The following is a 24,347-nucleotide window of genomic DNA, read 5'->3' as shown; positions in this document are numbered from 1 at the left end:
GCAGCGCTGCCAAGCCAGCCATGGCACATAAGCTCAGGAGAAACAGCAATGTCTGAATGCCAGTTGAGATTAGAGCAGCTGGTATAGATGAAACACCCTCTTTGCATCTCCGTGTACATTGAATCCCATGACCATTTTGACCTCAAGCGAACATGGAGCAACAGTGATCATACAAAGCAAGTAAATAATTATCCTCCTGCCCATCCAGCAGGAGCCTTTAAAGTACAGGATGGCTGAGTGTGTTGCCAGGCACTGACGGGGAAGGAATTTTCAGTGCCAGAAAAATCAAAGCAATTAGTGATTTCATTTTATTCCCTGCTCTCTGCGCTCTCTGTCCTTCAGTTTCATTGATGACTGAAGCGTTGCACTCGCATCGATCACATTCTGCGCTTCTGTCTCCTTTGCGCGCAGCAGCGCCGGTCGGCGCAGCGCGCGTTGGGCCGGATCTCACGGTAAAGCCCAGAGACCTGTTCAAACAAAGATGATGCGAGTCAATCTGTTTCTGAAGAGACGTGAAACCATGGAGACGGCGCGAGCTGCTCGGCTCTGCCGCATCCTCGCTCGGCGCAGAGCGGGGACAGGAGCCCTCCTGGGGCACCTCGGAGGCAAAACGTGTGTCATGCTGGAGGGTGGTGCTGGAAACCGAAAATCCTGGAGGATTTAGAATGAGAGGAAATGGCCTCAGGTTGCACCAGTGCAGGTCAGAATGGATTTCAGGAAAGATTTATTCAGGGAGAGGGTTGTGGAGCATCAGAACAGGCTGCCCAGGGCAGCGGTGGAGTCACCGTCCCTGGAGGGGTTTAGGAGACGTGTAGATGGGGCTCTGAGGGACGTGGCGCTCGGGCTCTTGGACAGAGAGGCGCTGTCTGCTGTGGCCGTGGCATCGCACGCAGAGGTGCCAGAACAGCAAGGCAGCAAGGAGCTTGTGCAGAGCTGTTAAAATGTCTTTTCATATTCTCCTCCAGATCCTCTGCAAAATGAAAATTCCATCATCCCCAGTGGATTTAACCTGTACCGCCCCCCCTTATTCCTTGATCTTGATTGTTCTTCTTGGATGATCACACCGAATGAAGATCAATAAGGCCAAGTGCTGGGTGCTGCACTTTGGCCACAACAACCCCCAGCAGCGCTCCAGGCTGGGCGCAGAATCAGGCAGAAAGGGACCTGGGAGGACTAATGGACAGGAAGCTCAACATGAGCCAACAGTGTGCCCAGGTGGCCAAGAAGGCCAATGGTGTCCTGTCCTGTATCCAAACCAGCGTGGTCAGCAGGACAAGGGCAGTGATCCTTCCCCTGTGCTCTGCACTGGGGAGGCCACACCTGGAGTGTTGTGTTCAGTTCTGGGCCCCTCAGCTCAGGAAAGAGATTGAAGTGCTGGAGCGGGTCCAGAGAAGAGCAACAAGACTGGGGAAGGGACTTGAACACAAGCCCTATGGGGAGAGGCTGAGGGAGCTGGGCTTGTTTAGTCTGGAGAAGAGGAGGCTCAGAGGTGAGCTCAGCACTCTCTAGAACTACCTGAAGGGCAGTTCTAGCCAGGTGGGGATTGGGCTCTTCTCCCAGGCATCAGCAATAGGACAAGGGGCCATGGGCTTCAGCTCTGCCAGGGGAAATTGAGGCTGGAGATTAGAAAGCAATTATTTGCAGAGAGAGTGGTCAGGCGTTGGAATGGCTGCCCAGGGAGGTGCTGGACTCACCGTCCCTGGAGGTTTTTAAACTGAGATTGGACATGGCACTTAGTGCCATGATCTAGTAAACGGACTAGAGTTGGACCAAGGGTTGGACTCGATGATCTCTGAGGTCTTTTCCAGCCCAGTCAATTCTGTGATTCTGTGAAAATGAAAATTGCATCATCCCCAGTGGATTTAACCTGTACCGCCCCCCCTTATTCCTTGATCTTGATTGTTCTTCTTGGATGATCACACCGAATGCAGAACTCATTCCTTCACGCTGTGTGTGCGTTGAGTTTCTTTCCATCCGTGGGTGTGGGTGGACAAGCATTCACACCGCATTGTTCACCGAGGAGCAGGGCAGGCTTGCTCAGGGTCAGGCCCGTGCAGCGGGGTGCGTGTCCCGTCACCAGCCCTGTCCCCCGTGTCCGTCCGTCAGTCCTGCTCTCTGGGCAGCAGCAAGAAACGCAGACTTGGAGGCACTTGCCGTGATCCCACAAGGACAGTGTGATCCTGTCCTCCCTGTAACAGTATCCATGGAAGCAAGAGCTGACCTTGGGTCGGTTGGGAAGTGGGAATTTCTTCCTTTTGTGCCGTCGCCTCACGGGGAGCTCAGACTCCTGCCCTTTCCGAAGCGATGAACACGGTTGATCTCTGCCTTGCTCGGTGTTGGTCTGTTGGAGCCCAGCAGCGCGGCGGATTTAGTGCAGTGCAGAAATGCGGAATTTGGTTACGCGTGAAGTACACGATGAGGTTTGAAATGGAGTGATTGGGGAAAACAAAACCCAGCCCACGTACGTTACTCAAGCTGCTCATTTGAATAAAGCCCTAAATGTTCACTGTTGAACCGTGTGCTGTAATATTTTGCCGTGATATGTTTAGTTGGTGTAACGTAAGCGTTTTTCTCTAGAAAAACATGCCTTTTCAAACTGACCAGGGGGTCACTGGTACCTGTGGCTCTGAGGTATGGGAATACAGCATTAATTGTACCACGGTTGTTGCAGCGTGCTGCTTCTTACATTACATGTGATATATTCTTTTTCTCTCTCTCTCTTTCAGACTTAACCAACATAATGACTGCTGAATATTAAGGGAAAACACAAGAAGGTTACATGTTTGGTTGTCTAATATTCTTGGATTTGATATGAGTCACCACATCTGTTCATTAGTATCATCAACAGCATCCCAGTTTGTATGCACATTATTCACATTCCTATCTGTTGTGTTTGCAGAAATGACATTTTACCCTTTTTTCTAAGGGTTACTTTTTGATTTCCATATGATTTGGTTGCATGAAGTTGCCCTTCACCAGTGGCTGAGGTTTATGAAGATACCGCATACTTGAACAAGTTTGAGATTCCTTTTCTAGACAGAAAAGGTGTCACTCCAAATTATGTCATTCTAAATCAGCATTTTTTAAAAGCAAGTAAATCTTAGAAATGAGTCCCCTCCATACGAGCCTACAACCATATCTTCCACATACCAACGATTTCCAGTTGCCCTATATCCATATTTTGTTGCTTTTCAATCAGTTTACAACATAAAAGAAGAATTCTTAGTTGAGATCACCGCCAAGTTCAATAATGTAACAAAGTACCTTTCCTTATTAGAAGTACCTAGCTAGTTATACTCTTAATACTTCTCAAAATCATGATGTAATGTACACTATCTGACTTAGTTCCTATATGTGGAGTTAGTGAAAGTCTTTTTGTGTTTCTTTAGATTAATACAAGGATTTTTTCCAATGCCAACACAATTTGAAATCATTCATTTGGATGCTTTCCATTTTTAAGCTTACTGTGATATAGAACCCTATGGGAAACCAAAAGAAAACATCAATTTTAAATAATGAAAGGCTTAAAAAAGGATGCTGTCATTCTGGCTTTTTATTTTCCTTTTGGAAATAGAACTAGATTAGTAAGTAAGCATTCCGAACCCATTATTCTGTGTACATTCTTGTTGCTATTGTGATAATAGAGATTTTTATTTATTTTTATGCCAGCTTTTATTGTGAAAACATATTTAGTCTGGTTTTATCAATCCTTGTTCTGCTTGTCCTTGGAACATCTTTTGCGTATTCAAGGTTTGTAGTTGACGAGTTTACTGTAAAAAACTAAAAGAAAAAACAAAACACGACAAAAAAAAAAACAACAAAACAAACTTAAAAAAAAAAAAGAAAACAAAAAAATGTATTGTTTTTACAGAATAAATTTATTGGAATGTGTATTGGGAGTAAGGTTTGAGGTTGTAAGCAACTAAGTTAGCGTCATATTTGGCTTCATACGTGTAATAATGTGAGGTATTAATGTAAGTCAAGTATTAAAGCAAAACATTCTGTTAACATGAGTTGACCATAATAGATACAAGTGCAGGTGAGATCTTTATTTTTTCTGTACTTTGCCTTTTCTGGATAACGGGAGGTTATTAAATTCACCTTGAATGTACTCCAAAGTTTCTTTAAGAACACGGGAGGCTGATGTTCGCGAGCCCGCGGCAGCCCCGGCTCTTTGTGGGGACGCAGCGATCGCGGTTGCTGGGGGAAATCAGCGCTCAGCCCCCTCTCTTGTGGTTATTTCGGACCTTGGGCTGGATCTATAAACCTGGATTGTCTCTGCTGAGTGTTGCCGTGACCTACAACTCAGTGTCCAACGGGACAGCGTTAGAGCGCCGCTTTCTCGCTGTTCAGAAAGTCCCCCGATGCAGGGCGCAACACGCGTGCGCCGGCGCTTTCACCAGTTAGGTTTAAAAAGACAATTAAAATTCTCCGAATCGAAACACCCCAAGTCCACATCCCAAAATAACGTGTTTCCAGTTAAAACGTATGGGCTAATTTCATCCGTGAGAAAGGCACTAAATGGGTCTTAGTATAAATACACAGAGGAGTCATAGAAATAGTTGTAATTGCAAACAGAAACATAAACTACACAAACCGAGGTCGCTGGGTTTGCTGCTACTTGTGTATGACCCAACATCATTAGCAAATGTAGCTGCAGAGAACACGGCCAAAAACCCCCCGTCCTGCGTGCAAACGTGCTCCAGTGCTTCACTTCCCACTGGTGAGCAGAAGCGAATCCTTAATTAACAAAACAATACGATTTGCTTCTCATATACGGAGTCTTACCATGAGAGGTGACTGCTTAAAAGATTTCTTGGAGTTTTTCACAAGGACGACCCGCAAGACATTATTTCTGACAATAAAACACGTGCATGCGGCAGAGTTACGTATGTTAATTTTTCACACTTGAGAATACTGACCGTCACATCGTGCAGCAGCTCTGGGGAGGGATCGCTGGTGTTGTCCAGTGTGTGGAGGCTAAACACCGACATCGTTATTATTATTCAACTTCATGCAGTATTTCTAAACCTGTCAAAGCAGCTCACTTAAAAATAGCCACGTGAACCAGCAGCTCTGCTGCAGCGCAAAGTCAAACTGTTGAGAAGTGGTGCTGAAGGCAGCCGTCTTTATTTTCCCTTTTCGGGCAGGAGAAACAAAACACCGTGCAACTTTACACAATTGTGCAATCTTACACATCTCACACGCTTCATTTGGGTTCCGTTTGAGCAGTTCGGTTACATCCCAACCCAATGATACACATCGCCAAAACGAGGAGCTGAATACAGTGGTGCTATTCCGTTTTTTCTTCTTGTTTTGCTTTCATAAAAAACTCTGGCTTGTGTACACACCTGTAGGCCAACAGCTGGGGGAGAATCCCGTACATTACGTTCAATATCAGGAAAAACTGTTTTGCTTCTTCAGGGACTCTGTAGATGTAAGGAGTTCGAGCATGAAGAGAAGCACCAATATGGGAAAATTGAGCCTGCGGTGTGTATACAACGTATATACGAAAAAAAAAAAGGGTAAGGTTTATGTACATTTCGGAAAGCCACCATAATGTGCATGCAAGTCTGCATCTCCAGTGACATCTGCCAAGCCAACCCTTTTACTCCAGAATTATCCAACATACATTTTGCACAACAGTATAAAAATACAGTCTAAGCTAAAGTCATTAATATCTTGGTGTAAAAGGAACTGTCAGTACCACGGTAGGAGGTTCATTTGGGTGGTTCTGAGGTATAGATGAAGTTTACAGTGAAGGTTACGTGCAAAGACAGGCTTGCTGGGCTATAGTGTATTTTTAGCATAAACAAACATTTAAAGATAGAAGCGTCGGGATAGTCGCTGTCTTTTGTCTCCATCTGTTACCTGCTATTTCAAGCCACAGCTCGTTCACATTAACTATTGTGTATCCATTTATTAATTAGTATTTAGTTACTTAGCACTGGAGGAGATCTGTGAAGATAAACATCAGTTTGATCTTAAGCAGAGCAGGAGAAAGAGACACCAGGATTTTAGTAACGCAGAGGAGTACACGATGGCCAAATCACGTCCTCCGTTCTGGCTTCAGCAGGAGTTATTTTAGGCTCACAAAGAACACAGTTCTGTTCATGGTTAGCAAAGTAGAAAGTGAAATATAGTGCAGATGTTTTAATATACAACCCTATAGTGAGCTCAGGCCCAGACCGTCCGTCAAAACAGAGGAGGAAATTAGTGTTCAGGTGATTCCAACCACCCCCACCTAACAGAGCTGATCTAGCAAACCTGAGTCAGGAAACGGAGTAATCAAAGAAATCACACAAAAACAAGCTTCAGCAGGGTCCTACTTGGCCTGTTACACAGCGAGCAGGTGTTGGGGATTGCTTCAGCCTTATAAACCAGCCTGTTTTACAGCTCTTTTGCTTTTACCCTGATGGGGCAGCAGCTGCCGTGTCCTTGGGTGGGCAGAGCCTTAGTGCTCAGCAGCAAATCGCTCCTGTTGCATGGGGCAGCAGCTTCCCCAGAAGATGAATGTCCACCAGCCAGCTTCAGGTAGGAGGTTTGGGGCTGTCTGGTGTTCACCCAGACACTGACACCCCTGGGGGTGTTTTGCAGCCTGTGTACTTATCTACAGGGGGTTGCAAGGCCTGTGTGTCTCAGGGTGGCCAGCTGTGTGTCACAGTCAGTTGCTAGTGAAGTTCCTATGGGGTTTGCAGTAAAGCTGCTCAGAAGGAGCTGTAAGGGACCGCTGCTGGGAGACCTAGAGCTCCCACAGCCTCCGAGAGGCCTGTGAAGGTCTGGGCCTTAACTATGGTCCTGTCTCTTACAAGAGCTGTGGCATGTCTGTGAGCTTAGAACTAAATGTTTCTGCTTTTTATAGTGCTCAGTTTGTAGCCTATGAAGATTTTTACTAATTTATGATGTACCACATAATGAAGTTACTGTTTATTAGACTTTTTTTTCAGTTTAACACATGGCTTTTTCCTTTCATAATATTAAGCGGTTACAGAAGAGCTGTTAGAGCAGATCTCTGTGCCTGGTGTGGCGAGAGCAACCTGTGCTCTGGTGTGTCACCTCAGCATGCTCAGACCTTCTCAACAAATAAGCCATTCCCTGGTGCTTTCTGTTATTGAAGCCTAAGTGGAGAATTTTGAGTATCAAACCCCTGGATTTTGGCTGAGACATGGGCCAAATGAGATGCTGTGGGTAAACTTCTAAGGTTGCCTTATCTATCCAGCAGCCTCGGAAACCTCTGACCTCGGCCGGTCTGTGGGCGGCAGCACGTGGGAGCCGCCTGGTGCTGGACCTGGCGCTGCTCAACTTGACAACTGCAATTTGCATGTGCCTGCTACTCGTTAAGTGTCTTTTCTGTATGAAGTGATTTGGGTTTGGATTATTTTTACAGTGGTTTTTTGCCTGTAGCCTAATCATAGGCAGTACTTGAAATATTTGTTACCCTGCAGTCAAGAAGGTGCTCCAGCTAGAGACAGAGAGGGCCTGGAAAAAGGTTAGGAGTCCTGTCTCTGTGCCTTCTCTCTAAAACTGGCTAAAATCAGGCAAAGACTGTAACTGATTTTGGAGGGGTTTGGACCAGGTCTTATGAACACAAAGAAAGCCATCAAATTGATCAGAGAGAGTAACCTTGAACCTCAAATTGATCAGAGAGAGAGTAACCTTGGTGATAGGCGCTTTATATATATAAATATAAATATATATATATAGAGAGAGAGAGTGTAACCTCGAATTGGTCAGAGAGAGAGTAACCTCGGTGATAGGCGCTTTATATATATAAATATATATAGAGAGAGAGAGAGTAACCTCGGTGATAGGTGCTTTATATATATAAATATAAATATATATATAGAGAGAGAGAGAGTAACCTCGAATTGGTCAGAGAGAGAGTAACCTCGGTGATAGGCGCTTTATATATATAAATATATATATATGTATATAAACCCATATATATATATGGGTTTATGTACTGCAGAAACTAGTCACCAAAAGCTGCAGGATTAAGGCAAACACTTAAATGGAGAAGGAATAGAGAAAACCTTTCTACAACTCAGAGGAGGGAAGGGCACTGGGCCATGGGGCTGGTGAGATGGAATGGGGGGCTGTGGCTCTTTATCCCTGTGCAGGTGGCTCACTGGGACACACCAGGTCTATCCTGTTCCAACCGTTTTGTATCATCAAAACTCCTGGTACTTTAGTTGTGGAACATTTAAAGAGCTCTTCCTGAAATTTCAGGAAGCCCAAGGGTCGCAACCTGTTTTTGGAGTCTGAATGTTAGAATAATATTTCTCTTTGAGTGAAGGGCTGGGAGCTCTTAGAGATTCTTAGTTTAGATGAATCACGTGGTATTTTGAGACTTGTTTTTTGTAAAAAAATATGTACTTCATAATTATAGAAACAGAAATAATTAAAATCCCCACGTTCCCAATCTATAGGAGCAGTGTCCGTTCCCAAGGGGCAATGCCTGTGGTTTCCAGCATTAAATATTGACCTTTTCTGGACCTTTGCGTAACAGAAAGCAAAATATGCTTCAGTAACCACGTATGCTTTAATTATCAGTTACACATGTTATAACTTGAGAAAACAGTAGACAAACCTGGAAATGTGTTTTGTGCCTCAAAATGACCAAAATCAACCAAGCAAAAATCATCTCCCATCTAGGGGGCTGAGTGTTCTGGTAACTTTGCAGGGTTGTGATAGATAGTCAGTGCTCTCTGACTTCTGCTTTACTTCTCCTTGTGCTAAACAACCTTTAAAGGAGCAATTTCTTTCTTGACTGACTGGGGAATTCATGAAACCTGAGTAATCTGTCAGTAGAGAGGTTCCTGACACTGGCTCTCCTACTTCAGTTAGCTTGTGCTTTTTTTAGATTAGATTTGGGCCAAACACAGTTGTATTATATTTATACCTTTTAAGCATCTAAACCTCCTCATTAATACGCTTGCCAGATTCTGGTTTGATATAACTTGGTATTTCAAGATGTTCTATAAACAGTTTAGGAAAAAAATCATTCTCTGTGATAGCTGCTTGCAAATAGAAAATGTCACTCCCCCCATCCTCACTGGGAAATTAAGCTGGATTGTTGTTTGTATCCCTGATTATCTCAGGCCTGGAAGACACAGTTGGTCTGTATTTGTCTAATAGTGGTTCTTGAATTACACTTATTGCCATATCCCTGTGTTCTTATTGTTACAGGATTATGTGCATATTTATTGTCTGGATGCTCAGAGCACATTTTATCTACTGTACAAGGTTTGAGCTGGAGAGTGCATGGTGGTTAATAAGGTTTAAATGAGTCAAGTAAAAAGATTGTGCAGTAGGGAAGTCTACTAAAGCCAGAGTGAAGCCGTTACAGACATGTAATACGTTTGATTCTCCACTCCCTTCAATAGTTTTTTTACACATATAAAAGGGGACCTGAGTTACAGTGGCATAAAACCGAAGATCAAGTATGTACTTATTAACTTGCAATTCGAGAGTGAACATTTTACAAAGGAATACCTGAGCTAGTCCTCCAGCATGTATAAGGGTTAAATCGGGCATCCAGGAGCAGCCAGGCACCAGCAGGCCATACAGAGCCACCACGTAGTACGGCACAGAGTAGAACATGTATGCCAGCATCTGCGTTTCAAACAGAAATATTAGTTGCTTTGCAGTGTGAGGGAGATGCATTTAAACATCAGCCAGCTGCTGACTGAGCAGGTGAAGCTGTTTGGAGCTACACTCCTGGCAGCAATGATTCCCAGGCCCTTCTGTAGCTGTAACTTCTTTGGGAGAAGAATTACACACCTGGGTGCTGTTGACTGGATCCAGCTACCCTAAGGCCTCTGCTAATATTGGCAGCTGGTGTCTCTTGCCCTGTCCAAACTGAAGTCATCCCAGGACATATTTTTCTACCCCTTGGCATCTTGATACCATCCCAATAAGCCTGGCTTGACCTAACTCAGCGTCCAACGCAACATGGGTGTCCATTTCTCAAGCTCCCTCGCACTGTCAGTGGGGAGGTGTGAGATACACCCAAGCCACCCCCTTCCCAGACAGCACAGGTCCAGCACAGATATTTGGGTTCTGCTTGTGGCACCTGTGAATCCTCTGACCCCTTCAGGCCCTGTGCAGCAGCTGGGGTTACAAAAGAACTTGTAAATAGTTCAAAACTAAAGCACAACATTCCCTCCTCTGCAATGATTGTGTAAATAGGGTTTTGGGGGGAGAAAAAGTGGCATGTTTCAAGGAGTGTATCACTGGTGACAGAGTGGAATGTGAGCTTAAGGAATCTCATCCTACTACACTCCTTTTTGCCCCGTTATTCCAGACTGAAAGTCTGCTTTGCCCTTCTTAGGAAGGGGAATAATCATAAAAAGCATGTCCATCTGTTTCATGGACTCTATTAAAAGAGGCCTGAGTAACTGGTAAGTGTAAACTCCAGGTAACTGATTTGAATCCAAGTTTAAGTTAATAACAACAAAGATTTGGTACCCTGTAATGGCTGTAGTAGAAAATACGAAATACTGTTTAACTTGCCATGAACAAATCCTCCCCTTGTTGCTCTCATTTGTGAAACCCGTGGCTTCATCTTTGTGCCAGTTAACAAAAGACTTCTTAACGCTCTATGCTCCATGGTCAGTGCATTACCTGAAGCTTAGGATAGGCAGCAGGATCTTTTATATAAGGCTCGTGAAGTTGAATATATAGCCGGCAGAGTTCAGCAGGGCAATCCAGAGCAATCTAAGGAGAATTTTGAAAACTTCCTGTGAACAAAGATTTGTTCTAAAATGTGCTAACCTGATAGCAGCCCTAAAGACTCGGGGGTCTGCAGCACTGCTGCCCTGAGGCTTACTCCAGATCTACTGCAGGGGTGATCCATTGGATCACCAGTTAAAAAGCTGAAGTGCAGCCTCCTCTCAGCTCCTGCTCAGAGGGTTTGCAAGGGAGAGCCCACAGCCTGCTGTAAAGACTTTGGCTGAAAGGGAATTCAGTTGGCTGTGCTCTAGTAAAAGTATAATTGCTATCCATTTGCTCTAATGAGCAGACTTTGATCCCAGCAAATGAACTTTCCAGTGGAAAGTCGCTCTAAGTGGAAACTTCAAGTTAAGCACCCAATTTTAGGATAGCAAGCTACAGATGTAGTCCAAGAAGAGAGTTGCACGGTGGAGAGCAATGCAGAGAGACAGGTGTTACTTAAAAATATGAGTAGCAAAGGAGCGATTATTGGATTGTGCATTCCTATAGAAAGAACAAAGTTACCAATAAACATGGAAAACTACTACAGAACATAACTCATTGTAGAGTAGTAACCTGTGTCACCATCTGTCACTATGTCACTAGGTGGTTTATTGCAAGGCATTGTTAGTGCCTGAGTTACAGGACTTTGCACAACTGAATTTCATGCGTATTTGGTGTGTAACTTTGAGAGGGAAATGCAAAGATTTGCAAACAGTGGATATTCCTCCCTGTTCTTTTCCAATGTGGGCATCCAAAAGGTGGTCTGAGGGAACTATAATAGGTTATATTATGCTAGCTTTTCACAAAATCATGGTTACTGCAGCTTACACAGATGTTCAGTTGATCTCTGTGTGGGTAAGTAGGGCCAGTAAGCAGTTCCTGTTTGGTAAATAAAATATATAAAGCAATGACCACACTCTCAAAATCAACAAAAAATTCCACTGAGAAATGAAGAAGTGGGATTGCAGAACCAAGTTAGATGTTAGAGCATGAAATTAACACTTCCCTCAGCAAAATGACAGGTAGAACAGCACCAGCAGTGCCCTGAAGTAGCGTGATCTACAAGAAGTAAAGCAGTCTGTGCCAAATTAGAAGGAAAAAAACATATTACTTGGGTACCTATTGTCACCTGAAGGTTTGAGCTCTGATCCCCAAATGACATCCAACTTCCTTCTGATTAAGACAGAAAATGCTTTAGAGCTGACAAAGGATTAGATTTACCTACTACTGGATTTATCTACTTCAAGCACTTTCAGCACTGAGTCATTCATTCTGAAATTTTAATACAATTAACTATGCTTAAAAACAAACACTTTTTAAAAAATCAGTTCTTGCAAAGTAGAAATGGTGTTGTTCAGTAACATTAATAAATCTATGGGGTTTGTTGCTGTTGTTTTGTTTGCAGGTAGAAGTGTTTTCATCTGTCTCATGCAGTGTAAGTTAACTTGGTTTCCTATATAATTTTAGCTATGCATCTCTGTTTAGAAAAACATTAATACAGATTTAATTTAGTTGGTTAGTCTCCATGTTCTTGGACATAAATGTAACATCAGACCAACAGTTTTAGGTCACACTGATCTGTACCTGGGAGGCTATTTACTCTTGTGATGGTGCAAATACTTTCTTTTGGAAAACATGCTTTACACAGGGGAAAATGGAGAAGCAAAGCACCGCTAATTATGATAAGCAATCAAATGGTCCTTGATATATCTAAGGCCTATTCCAACCCTGAAAGTCACAGGATTTCCCTAAACCAAATTGTACATAGTTTTTTCACACAGAGACGATGATTTCAAATTTAAAAGTCTGAAAATTAAAGCCAGAATATTAAAATATCTTCCACTTACCATGCCTCTAAATATGCAAAACCCCGTTGCTAGAATGAGGTATGCAGCTAACATTAAATCAATTGGTCGTCTTAAGAGTCCTTTCTTCTGGACTTCCTGAACCACCTGCGGCACAGAACATGTGTAGTAAGTACATCAGAGTTCCATACTACATGTATTTAACTCCACATCAGTCCCTACAGGAAGGGTGAAGAGGTGAGACACGGTGATAGAAGCAGTTAGTTCTCAGTTACATTATTTATACACTTATTTCAGAGATGGAACCACATCTAAAAGGGTGACTTTGACTTTATAGGATGCAGTGAGGAAAATTAATTTGAATAAACTGTAGAAATGGATGGATCCAACTAAAGTCATTTCAATACAGATTAGTTTATGTTCGAAGCAACCTAAATCAAATGAACACTACCCTAACTCTGAAATCATGTCAGGCTTTAAACCAGCGTAACTAACTTCCACAAAGTTACATATTTTGCTAATAGGAATGAATTAATTTTCCTGAATGTCCCTATGTGAAAAAGCTCTGGAAATGTAGGTTTGTCTCAAACATTTGAAGATTGAATCTAATACACTTTGTAAAAGGACTGTTTGGAGCGACAGCAAAATGAGAGTCCATCTCATTGACAGTGAAGGCTGGTTTTCAGCAGCCTGTGACACTATTGAAATTAATGGAATATCACTGGCAGAAAATAAGAGCTTTTATGTGGCCAGCTGAGCTCTCTGCTGAGTTCAGTGAGCAAATAATACATCTTATTATGTAATGCAGAAATAGAGAATGAAGTGTGTGTGCATATAGAACATGTGGAAAATCTTCCTCTCATTCTTTTATCACCGTACACCCTGCGTTCTTCCAATAGGCACCACAGCACCTCTCGGCGTCTGGATGCGATCTGTTCTGTGCCCCCTTTCCTCAGCCTCAGAACAGGAATCGCCCGCTGCACCACGCGGGCAGATGTGAGGGGTTCACACCCTATGGTAGCAAAGGCCATATGGATATTTAACATGGAAGGTGCATTGGAGGAACCAAAGTCATCTCTTTGCCTACATGGTAACACTTACAAGAGCCATGGAAATAATTTGAGGTAGAGTTTCAGTGCTTTGTAGTCACAGACAAAATAAAAAGCACATCAGAGTATCTTTCTGTAGTTCAGAGGGAAAACTTCCCCATTTATGTGTTACTCATTTCCTCTTCCTTTTTATTAGCTGTGTTTGGCATGCGGACAGCAAAAGAAAAACCTGATTTCCTTCCTGTTATACACTTGTGGAATTGTCTCTAAAGCACGAAACAATAATTAGGATGTAAAGGCACAATTAAAACCACTCAGGATCAAGAAATACACAATAAAGTTACTGAAACAGGAGAACTGATCTTGCAAGCACAATTCCTGAGTAAGAACTGCAAGACCTGAACTGTAGTTTAACAAAAATAAGGCTCTTTTAAAGACATAGCTTTATGGAAGGGATGGCCTCTTTTTTTCTCTTAAAGGTTATTTTTCAGAAAGCAAGTAACTTGTTTGTTTGTTTTTCAGACACAAATAACAGGTCTGTTTTGCCAGTAGGGTGTCATTTCATATTAGGAATGTTTATAATGTTACCTGCAAAGAATATCTATATTCTAATATTCATTCCTATGAAAGACAAAGTCTTCCCATAGCTGCTGAGTTGCAAGTGATTTTCAGATGTAGACTACCTAAGGATAATGGAAAGTTTGAAGGCTGTTATATTTTCTTTCCACTTTTGCCTAAGTATGAAGCTTATATTATGTATGTATCACTCCTTTCAAAAGGCATATTAAATGAATGTGCATGTTTACTGTGATCACAAAGCCACAAGAAAACTTCTCATTTAGAGGTTTTGGAGACAAAACCAGTATTAGTGGGAACAACCTTTGGTGCAGTACAAGTCTGGGAAGTTGCCACGGTACAGAAAACTCACACTTTTTTTCTATATGCACACATTTATGCAACCAAAATGAAAATGTGAAGCTTAAAAAGAATGCAGAAGGCTTTGAAATACAGCACATGCTCTGCTGGCAGACCTCAGCTTCGTAGTTATTTTGCTTTACCCTTCTTTCACACAGCGAAGTCGCATCTATATGTGATAAGACGAATTAAGTGTTAAGTCCACTGGCTGAGTAGGGATGACGTGCCACAGGTTTCCCATTTATCGCAAACAACATTGAACTCCGCACAGCTCTTGCCAACCCTGCTGTTTCTTTTGTGTAACAAGGAAGCGTGCAGGCACGCTCTGCAGCGGCTCTCGCTTCCAGGAAAAAGCTATTTTCCCTAACTTCTGAGAGGCTCCTTACATGATCAGTTTCAAGGAATCGGGATAATGTTGTGTGTTGTCAGTCCCTTCAGAATTCGTGTGTAAATCTGGATCTATGTGTGTCAACCCCATTGATGAATTTTACATTACACTAAACTTTTCTGAGCGGACACACGTGTAGATACATCTGTTAGGCTTTGTAAATACTGCAGCACAGCTTGGTTTGATTCTAAATGAGAATGTAACTCCATTCCTCTCCCATGGACCCACCTCTATTAGAAAACACCCAAAATTGATTACTTCTCGTGTCCCCACAGTTTTTTCTTTAACTATATAGCAATTAATAGTTTGGCCAACAGAATACACCTTGCTTTCATGTAAGTATTTTTATATATACTTGCACTATCATGTTTAAAAGCATTATTACATTTTTTCCTAAATCTTTTAATACTATATTTGAATAAGAACAGTTTTAGACAATTCAATTTCACAGCTAAGCGCAAATGATCTATTGAAAGAGAACTAAGTATTTTCAGGACATAGAATGATTGGCTAACTGATTGGTAACATTACACACTGTTATTTCCTGGAAACAATACTTAATTTAGGACTAAGAGAGTTGTATATAAAAAGAAAAATTCATGAGTAGCCGTGTTAAGATATAAAGGCATTTTAAGGTTATTGAATCCAGGTATTTATGCCTGAAACATAAATTAGCTATGAAGATAAAATGTGACTTCTAAAAAGAAACTAGTTAGGAAGGGTAGGAGGCCTCAGTGAAAGGAATCGAGGCTTTTCCAGTGACCTGCTGAGCAATAGGATTCACTAAGAAGTGCAATGTTAAATTTTCAAATCACCAGCTTTTTCTGCACTCTTTTTTTGAAATAAAATCTTAAAACTAAGTTTCTCTGGAATATATAGCAAAATAAAATATCAAACCTAGGTGCGCTGTTCAGCTCCTGATCAGCATAGGAGACATGTCTGTGTTTCAGCAGATCAGTTCTCAGTCCTAGGAAATCACACTGAAACCTTCATCCATCCTCCCTGCAAAGGATGCTCCACTGCTATAGACAGCAAAAATTGCCACTGCTACTTTTAACTACACTTAACCTCTCTACCGTGACGACTCTAAAGAATGTGTTTCTGGCCAGAATTTCTGATGTTTTTAAGCAAATCAGCTGAAATCACTGTGGGATGGGACATGTGTTTTCCTATGAGCCTGTGCAGGAGGGTCTAAGAGGGTTTGGCACCTGAAGTCTCCTCCAATTTGCCTTTCATAGGGATTTGCCTGTTATTCTGTGCCGCACGCTACACCCCTCACACACCACCTGCCTGCGAGCTGTGGAACACAAACTAATGCCTTCCACTGTGTTTTCAGTGACAGAATTAACCTGACTGAGACTCAGGAGCTCTTGTAATGCAAAAATATTGATTATATCACTTGCAACTGATATGGTGTGCTGTGGCAATAAACTGGCTTGCTTTAGCAACGAAGAGTTAAAGATCTGTTCTGTGCTTTGTACTGCAGGGCTTTGTAGTTGTTGTTTTTTTTTTCCTAAAACAGTGCTTACACTATTATTGCATATTTTGATTGCTCAGTTAATAATCTTATTAAACCCTAACTATAAAATTTGAAGGCAAACATCTGAGGAGTTATAAGTAAACATTATTTTTACAGATGATGTTTTTTAATAAGTAAAAAGTGTGTAAATAATTTTCAAGTCAATTATTGTACTATGTCTTACCTGTGAAATCTAATATTGCAGAATGCACATACAGATTTCATATAATTCAATATTTTTTGTTAGTTATCTGCAGCAGAATACTTTTCTGTGGAGCTTCTATAAGGATTTAGTGGTGGTTGATGAAGTTAGTATATGTCAATATTTTCATCAGCTAAGAAACTGAAACAGGCAGAAACTGAACAGATAGAGGGTAGTAACACAATTGCACTTAGAAATGGGTTCTTTATATATGAGATTCTTGTGCTTTTTTTTTATCACACCATGATGAGTATAGATAAATCCTGCAGTATAGATATTTTTACGGTGTCTACACAGCCTGGCAGCAATTGCCATAAGAGATACCAGTTACAGTACATTCCACGCTCATCGAGGGACCTATAAAACCCAGTAGAAACAGCAAACATATTTAAGTTTTCCTAACAGCAGCAAAAACTTATATACAACTATATTACCTTGACTGGAGTGTCATGAGTCACCGAAGGTTGGTTATAAATTCGGAACCCAGCCCATATGGGAAGGCAAATATATGGTATACTTAAGAAAAAAGCAGGACACACTTTTGTTCCGTATTTGCCTGTTAAAAAAATACATATACAACGTGTAAGAATTTGTAAGCTGTGTTGCAGAGGAGTTAAAAATACCCTATGTAATATCAAACCTGAAGCAGCTATGATAATGTAAACATAAAACATTAGAAATGGCTGTTAAAGCAACACACAAGTCTTGTTGAAAATCATGTGTTCAAAGTGGTAGAGTCACAGGTGACAGAGAAGAAGCCATTTTGGAAATGAGGGATTTTTTTGAAGGGACAGGAAACCACCTGTGTCACTCTGCAGTAGGTAATCCTAGAGGATGGAACAGCTTTGAAATCTCCTAATGGAACCTGCTCCAAATGGAGACATCATTCTTTACAAAAATGGAAAAAAGGAATGTACCCACTTTCTAAGATCTGATATTGCATTTGCTTTCCAAAGTCCTGAGCTCTCCTACAGGCCTGTACTAATAATTAGGACAAACCAAATTTGGAGAGCTATCCTTAGCCCACATGGAATCAGGAAAACCTGTGTCTTTGACACTGGCTGCTCCCTGTGTCCAAAGGGGAGGCAGACAGCATGCTCTTGAGAACAAGTTTCTCAGCTTCCCCAGAGGAAAGAGGAAGAGATGCTGTTGCATTAAATCCGCTGTTTCTCTGTGGTGCATTTACATCTACAAAGGAGGGAACTGGACTGGCCCCAGGCTGCACCATGAGTTTCTGCCTCTGTCATAAGAAGCGGGGCCAGAGGGAGCTTTTCTAAAGCTGCCTATGGCATGTGGACAAATGAACCTTTTTTGCAGTTGAACACTTGTCAACTTTGCATCAATTTAAGCTTCGCTAAAAAAGAAATCTTTAATTGAGGGGGGTAGCAGCCTTAGAGAACCACCTATCCGTAGCAATTACAATTCTAGCTTCTAGGAGCACAGCTATGCACCAATTTATGTTAGAAATCTAGGAATGTTAAATTTATTTTGAAAATATAATAGCTTTCAGATTTCACCTTTAAAGGTGATTTGGAAACCTCTTGTAAGCTGCTCAAAAGTCAGACTATTAAGTAAATTGTAAATTTTATGCAAAATAAGATTTATATTTTCATGATATTAAGAGACTGTTATTGTCTCAGTACTTAAAGTGAACCTAGTTTGGATGAAAGCCTTATGGGTATAGCAAAATGCAATTATTATTTTTTTTCCTTGACAACAATGTAAATTGCAAGTTTGGTTGTTTTTTGGGTATTTTTCCTGATCTCCATCTTTCCCTCCTCATATTTACATTTAGAAATATCTTGCATCTCTTTACTGATATTCCTAAAATTCCCCTTCCATATCGTTACAGAAAGGAACCAGCACTGCAGTAAAATGCAGATAGCCTAATGTGGAATTCAGAAAATGTTTCACAGGGAAAAGTCATAAATTATGTCCTTACCCACAATGTTTCCAGGCATAAAGACAATGATGCTCATGATAATGGAACCTAGCCAGTAGAGGCCAATGGTTCTGTAGCTTTGTCTGTTTAAAAAAGAAAACAAGATATTGCGCCATCCAAAAAAAAAGCTACTACCCCAAATCACCCTCAAATATTACACCCATTGCCATAGTTGTATCTCAGCAGGTGAAGGTTTTAAAATCTCAACCACAACTCAACAGTGGATTCTTGCCTGTGAAAGAGGGATATGTAGAAATCCTGCAGTTGTGTGCGAAGGTTATTGCATGAACAGTGCAGGACTTGTGCATCCTTAGTTATTTGCCATCATGAAGGCTGACTGCATGATTTTGCACATCACAGTTTGTACAAGACTGTAATTAACAGTAATTAATTTCATTCTGGTAGTGCTTCTATTACCAGCCTCTGCAATTTATGTACTTATTTTCTCAAACTCCTCATTCAACAGCAAGAAATATTAGAACTTCTAGAAAAAAAACCATTTTATCTTAAACTGTGTTATACTCTCTGAAATGGATGAGAAAACATCATCGTGAGAGGCAATATGTTATTCCCATCATATTATTTAAAAAAAGGTTTTATTATACATGCATGTTTTTAATGAGCATTCTCTTTAAGTTTTCATTTAACACAAAGCATTCAGAGGAGCTATGCGCTCTGCTGCAGAGTGAAGTGGGGACAATACAACGCAGTGGATTTGCTGGTCTTATTCAGCTGAGAGAAAGGGTAACTTGTGATGTTTCAGTTCCTGAGAGTAATAAAATTTTAATAGTGTTGCTTTGGCCTAAGACATTAAACAGCCCTGAAAGAAAAATCTAAATACTTCCTAGAAAAGAAAGCCCTCTGTAGGTTATATGAGACTGCAAGCAACATCAACAGTACACAAATCAAAATGACTTACTCCCATGCAATAGCTGCTACCATCAGCAGATACATCAGATAATGAACGGAGCCATCCCAATAGCAGATCACATGGCCGTACGCGGTGTTCAGATACGGCTCACCCTAAGCAATATTGGTTTTTAAAAAGTACAGTGATTAGAGGAAGAATAACAATCCATTAATAAAGAAGAGCAGGAAGCAATTTCAAAAAAGTAACTGATGTTTGTTCAATCCAGAGGCACAGTTTTTTGCCTGACAATACATGTTTACAAGCACAAACCTGATTTATGTAGGATCAGGTATAATTAAATCAGTTCTATAGCTACAAAACAGGGTGCAAGATGGAAGGAAAAACTCCTACGTATGACTGTCAGCACTGTTCTGCTACATTATGGAAATATTACTTTTCCATATTTTAGTGATAAAAGCTACAAAATAGACATTTAACGTGGAACAAATAAAGATATCTGTAGCAAGCTAGTGATCTACAACAGTATTGAGTGTATGGATGACACGGTATAACCTTGTAAGGTCCAATGCATTTTATGCTAAAGTTCATGGAATCTTTTCAATGACTTCATTGACTTTCATACCATGCTCTTCCTGAGCTATTTTTGGTGGATGTTGATATTCAGCAGCCAACGCATTCTGCTGACTGCGTATCTGGCATGATCATTTTTTAACTCTGTTTTAATTCCTTTTAGTAAAGTGATTAGGCAAAAATAAAGGAGCAATTTTGTTTCCTTCTTGGTAACAGATTTAAGTCCTGCAGTACTCATCCCCTCCCAAGAGCTGAGTATCTATGGCTTTTTGCAAACGTGTACAGTCTGTTCAGTTCCCGCAGAGGCTCATACAGAACAGCATTTATTTCACTAAATAACACTGGAGTTTGAAAGGTGTGCTATTTTTTCCAAATGAATCAGTGATTTCAAGTCAATGTAGGTTGTGTCCATAACAATAATGAAACAGGTCAATGTCCAAATTCAAGATGATTGTTTTGAATGTGCTAGTAGCCATTTTTTTCTGTGAAAAACACTATAACAACCTATTTGTAGTTAAGATTTTGTTTATATTGTAAGCCAGACAATTGTTTACCTCTCTCAAGTAATGAGTCATGAATCCGTCAATAATTCCATCCTGTTCGAGTCCAATTATTAGATTCACTACACTGGTAAAGGCAAATACAGCATAAACTGTAATAAGATAAAGGGGGAAAAAATAATAAGTTAATAAAAGACTTGGAATCACGCAGTTACTTCCCAGTCCAATAAATTCAGTCAGGCAGAGATCTATTGAACTAGATGCATCTACTTTGAGGTCACAGATATTTAGGATACAATATGACATTCTAACATAGCTTGAGAGTTTCTAATCAGTGGTTGGTCAACAAAGTTCTTGAGTTTTTCTTAATGACATGAAATTCTATAGAGCTGTAGGAACAGCCTACGTGGAAAATCAGTGTCTGCAGAAAGGGCTGTGTAGCTTTTCAAAAATCTCAGTCACGCAAAGTAGACAACTTTGACTCTTGGAAAGGAGAAAGGGCAACAAAAAGGAGATGGAGAGGGAAACGTGACTTGCAGTCCATAGGAGACCTAGCTGGAAAGTTAGCGAGTCACTCCTTTGAGACGGGAAATTTATTTGTGGGAAGTTAGTGTTATTTATTTCCTTTGCTTTCAGCATGAACCGATTGTTCCCAGCCACACGTAGAACACACTGGGGGCAGACACCAACGAGTTGTGATGAGGAGGAAGACAGAGGGCAAATACAGGTGGTTTGTACCCTGCTTTGCCTATGGGCCCATCTTGCAAAACTTTAAAAAACAGCAGTGTTGTTTCTTCTAGATTTTTTGCTATAAGGTAATTTAGATCTGAGGCTTCCTTTTAAAAATTAACCTCTCATTATAGCAAAGTATTGATCTAGAAATATTTGCTTGGGCCAGGAGTTGGGGTGGTTTGAATTTCCTGAAGTATCACAAAGGTGCATTAACAGAGAAGTCTAATAAAATTGAGATAATCCATTAATTCAATCATAGGAAGAACCAAGCCACGGAGAGCATTGGTCCAAAAGATGCAAAAATCCCAAATGAGTCCGTTCAGGACAACATATGCGTGAGAGGTCTACTGTGGTATCTAAGTCCTGCTACAAGAAGGATCTTAGCAGGTATGACAGTATTTTAAACACTTTCACAGCCCAACACAAGTGTTAGTCTTTCCAAATAGGAGGCCTGGCTTGTCCCCAAGCTGGATTTTCTATTTGAGAAGAATTAAAAGGTTCAAAAGCAGCACTATTTCTCCTCCTTTTCCCCCAGTCTGTCTGTCTGTCTTGGCTCCTCAGCACCTCACCAGACTGGGTTCTGAAGCCATGCCTTAAATGTTCAATCTGAAATAACCATAATATATTACCATTTATATAAATCAATACTTTCTGAATTTAGCTTCATTGTTATCAAGACGTACCATAAAACAGTGGATCTTTTGGTGGTTTTCTTTTGACAAGAACACGAGCCAACAGACCAATAAAAACCAGAACCAGCAATCCAACTGCAACGATTGCCCATGAACTGTAACAGTATTAAAAAGAAAAAGAATTTAAAAGAAAGGCAGAGAAAGAGACAGAATTTTGCTTCTTCAGCATTCCTTACCAGCTATCCTCATATGCACATACTCCTAAAGTAATTTTTAATACTTTAAAAGGCTGGTTTTAAAGTCTATTGCATAGTCTGTCACAGTATTCATTTTATAGTTTTGCAGAATTTATGTGCCTGTCTTTTCACATGTGGTCATCTAAAAAAAGAAAATACAAAAATAGCTAGATAAATAACATCCAGGAGTCTAGATATGTCTGACTAAAATCAGTTTTCATGCTGGTATCTGCAAAAATAAACAAAAATGATGGAGAACTTAAAGGCCAACAGGAGGTGAAGGTCAACACCACACATATTTCAAGGCCAAAAAAGATCATTAGAGATATTTAGTCTGACCTCAGCAATAAATTATCTACTCAGGAAATTCCATATTTGCAAATAAAACACATCAGTCCCATGGAACAGGAGTAGCAGTGTGGAATGCCTGTGATGGATGTAGGTTTAATTTCCAGTTTTGGCAGTGCTACCAAAGGTCTCTCTGACCCTATAAGAAAGGACCAATAATTGACAGAGGTGGGCTTGGCAGAAAAGACCTTTTCTCTGAGGATGGAGCTATAATGTTAGTGTGTGCAAAGTGGTGGTGGAGGACATCACAACAATCTTCAGCACAAAGCAAATTTCTCTCCTTCCTCAAGAAAATGCAAGTTAATAAAGATCATTGTGGAACTGATTTACATGTTTAAGTGCTTAAACTCTTTCTCGAGTCTTCACTTTTATGCTTGTGTGTGAGAAGAAAAGGAAGGAAAAGTTAGGTAAAGCCCACAAGCATAAGCAAAAAATATTTGGTACGTGATTTTATATATAGTATCACTCTGTGTTTCAAGAAAAGAAATTGTGTAGCAACAAATAATACTATGACAATTTCAGCCTTAGTGAAACTTGACTTAAAATTATTGAAAAAAGAAAAATTTAAAAAGGCGAGATCAAATATTTCAGAATATATACGCACATACTTTCTGAGTCAAGATGAGCAGTGCTAGCCTGTTGATTTATTTTATGGTTTGAATCCTCTGCTAGTCTGTTTTACAAGTGATGAATTTCTTCATACTATTACAGCTGTTAATATTGCAGTGACTTTTCACTGTGGTCTATCAATTTGAAATAAATATTGGCAATGAATCAAGTAAGCCAGCATGTGCTATTCAGCATTTCTCTAGCAGTGAGAAACAAAAAATGAAGTTATCAAGCAGAAGGAGGGAAATGAGGAAGAAACATGTAGCAAAGGCTTAAAAACATGTAGCAAGTATTTGCGCAGTAAAGTTGCAAAACACCCCAGGCTGTGAGATCACTGAATTCCACGCAGACCTTTAAGCACAGTGGGTTTTCCATGAGAAAAGACTTTTCTAGACGTGCGGCTTGTCCTGGGATCCTGCGTTTTTTTGGCAGAGCCGGGGCGTATTGACATTTTCAGTTAAAACTCGCACGTCTTAGAGGCTCCCTGAACGTTCGGCTCGGGAGCGTTCTGAGGCCGGTGAGTTCTTCCACTCGTTTTTAAACAGAATTGCGTTTTGTTCGCGGGTGCGCTGGCGGGGCAGCCGGAGGGCGGCGGCAGCGCCGCGGGGCTCAGGGCGCGGTGCGGCCGGTCCCTGCGGGCGGGTTTGTCCTTCGGCGCTCCCGGCCCGCCCGGCGGGGACGCCGGGATACGCTGCAGGTGATGCGGAGCGGGCAGTTTGAGGGCCCCGGGGTGAGCGCCGCTCGTGTGCTCCCGGTCGCATCGCGCACGGCTCCCGGCAGAGGACGCGGGCAGCACCCGGAGCGGGGCTCGGCTCCCACCCGGCCGCCTGCTGCCCCGCTCCGCCTCCCGCTCAGCCCCGCGGCCGCAGCTGCCCTGTCCCTGCGCCACCGCTAAAAATACCCGCCGGGCTCCCCTGCCCGCCCGCACCTCCCTCAGCCCCGCCGCCCGCTCCGCTCCCCTCCCCTCCCCACAGGGCGGGAGCCGCCCGGCCTCGCCCGCCTCACCTGCCGCTGGCCGCCAGGCAGTTGAAGAGGTACGTGACGGGGATGGCGGTGAGGGAGAGGACGAAGACGCCGGTGGCCGCCGAGGCGCTCATCCCCGCGGCGGGAGGCGGCAGCCGCCCTCTGCGCCCTGAGGCGAGCGCCGCGCCTTGCCCGAGGCGCCGCCTCGCCTCAGCCCTTCCCGCCCCGCCGAGGGGCGCCCGCCCGCCCGCGGCCCCGCCGGCCCCTGCCCGCCGCCCGCCCCATCGCCGGCGCGCCCCGCGGCGGGCCGCCCCTCCCGCCCGCGCGGGAAACCTGAAATCGCCTCAGGA

The 24,347-nt window shown here is 42.1% G+C and overlaps 2 protein-coding genes across 3 annotated transcripts in view; one reads left to right on the top strand and one right to left on the bottom strand.

The window, feature by feature from the left end:
• HDGFL3 (HDGF like 3) overlaps nt 1-3,893 on the top strand; it is a 37,031-nt gene extending 33,138 nt beyond the window's left edge. Inside the window, exon 6 of the mRNA XM_080350834.1 lies at nt 2,727-3,893. Coding sequence (XP_080206960.1) covers nt 2,727-2,732 — 6 coding nt within the window. The 3' untranslated portion in view covers nt 2,733-3,893. The remainder of the gene's footprint in view (nt 1-2,726) is intronic.
• A 1,400-nt stretch (nt 3,894-5,293) lies between these two features.
• TM6SF1 (transmembrane 6 superfamily member 1) lies at nt 5,294-24,131 on the bottom strand (the record flags this gene model as incomplete). Of its 2 annotated transcripts, XM_080351263.1 has the most annotated exons (10): nt 5,294-5,485; nt 9,496-9,615; nt 10,627-10,719; nt 12,564-12,668; nt 17,029-17,150; nt 18,537-18,619; nt 19,456-19,559; nt 20,532-20,629; nt 21,893-21,996; nt 24,040-24,131. In XM_080351263.1, the coding sequence occupies 10 exons, from the start codon at nt 24,129-24,131 to the stop codon at nt 5,294-5,296; spliced, it is 1,113 nt and encodes a 370-aa protein (XP_080207389.1). The 2 variants fall into 2 exon arrangements, with proteins under 2 accessions (XP_080207389.1, XP_080207390.1); XM_080351264.1 differs by lacking the exon at nt 10,627-10,719.
• Nucleotides 24,132-24,347: the final 216 nt, after the last annotated feature.

This window comes from Nesoenas mayeri, assembly GCF_963082525.1.
Source record: "Nesoenas mayeri genome assembly, chromosome: 11".
Taxonomy (NCBI): Eukaryota; Metazoa; Chordata; class Aves; order Columbiformes; family Columbidae; genus Nesoenas; species Nesoenas mayeri.
This window is presented reverse-complemented; position numbering and strand designations above follow the sequence as displayed.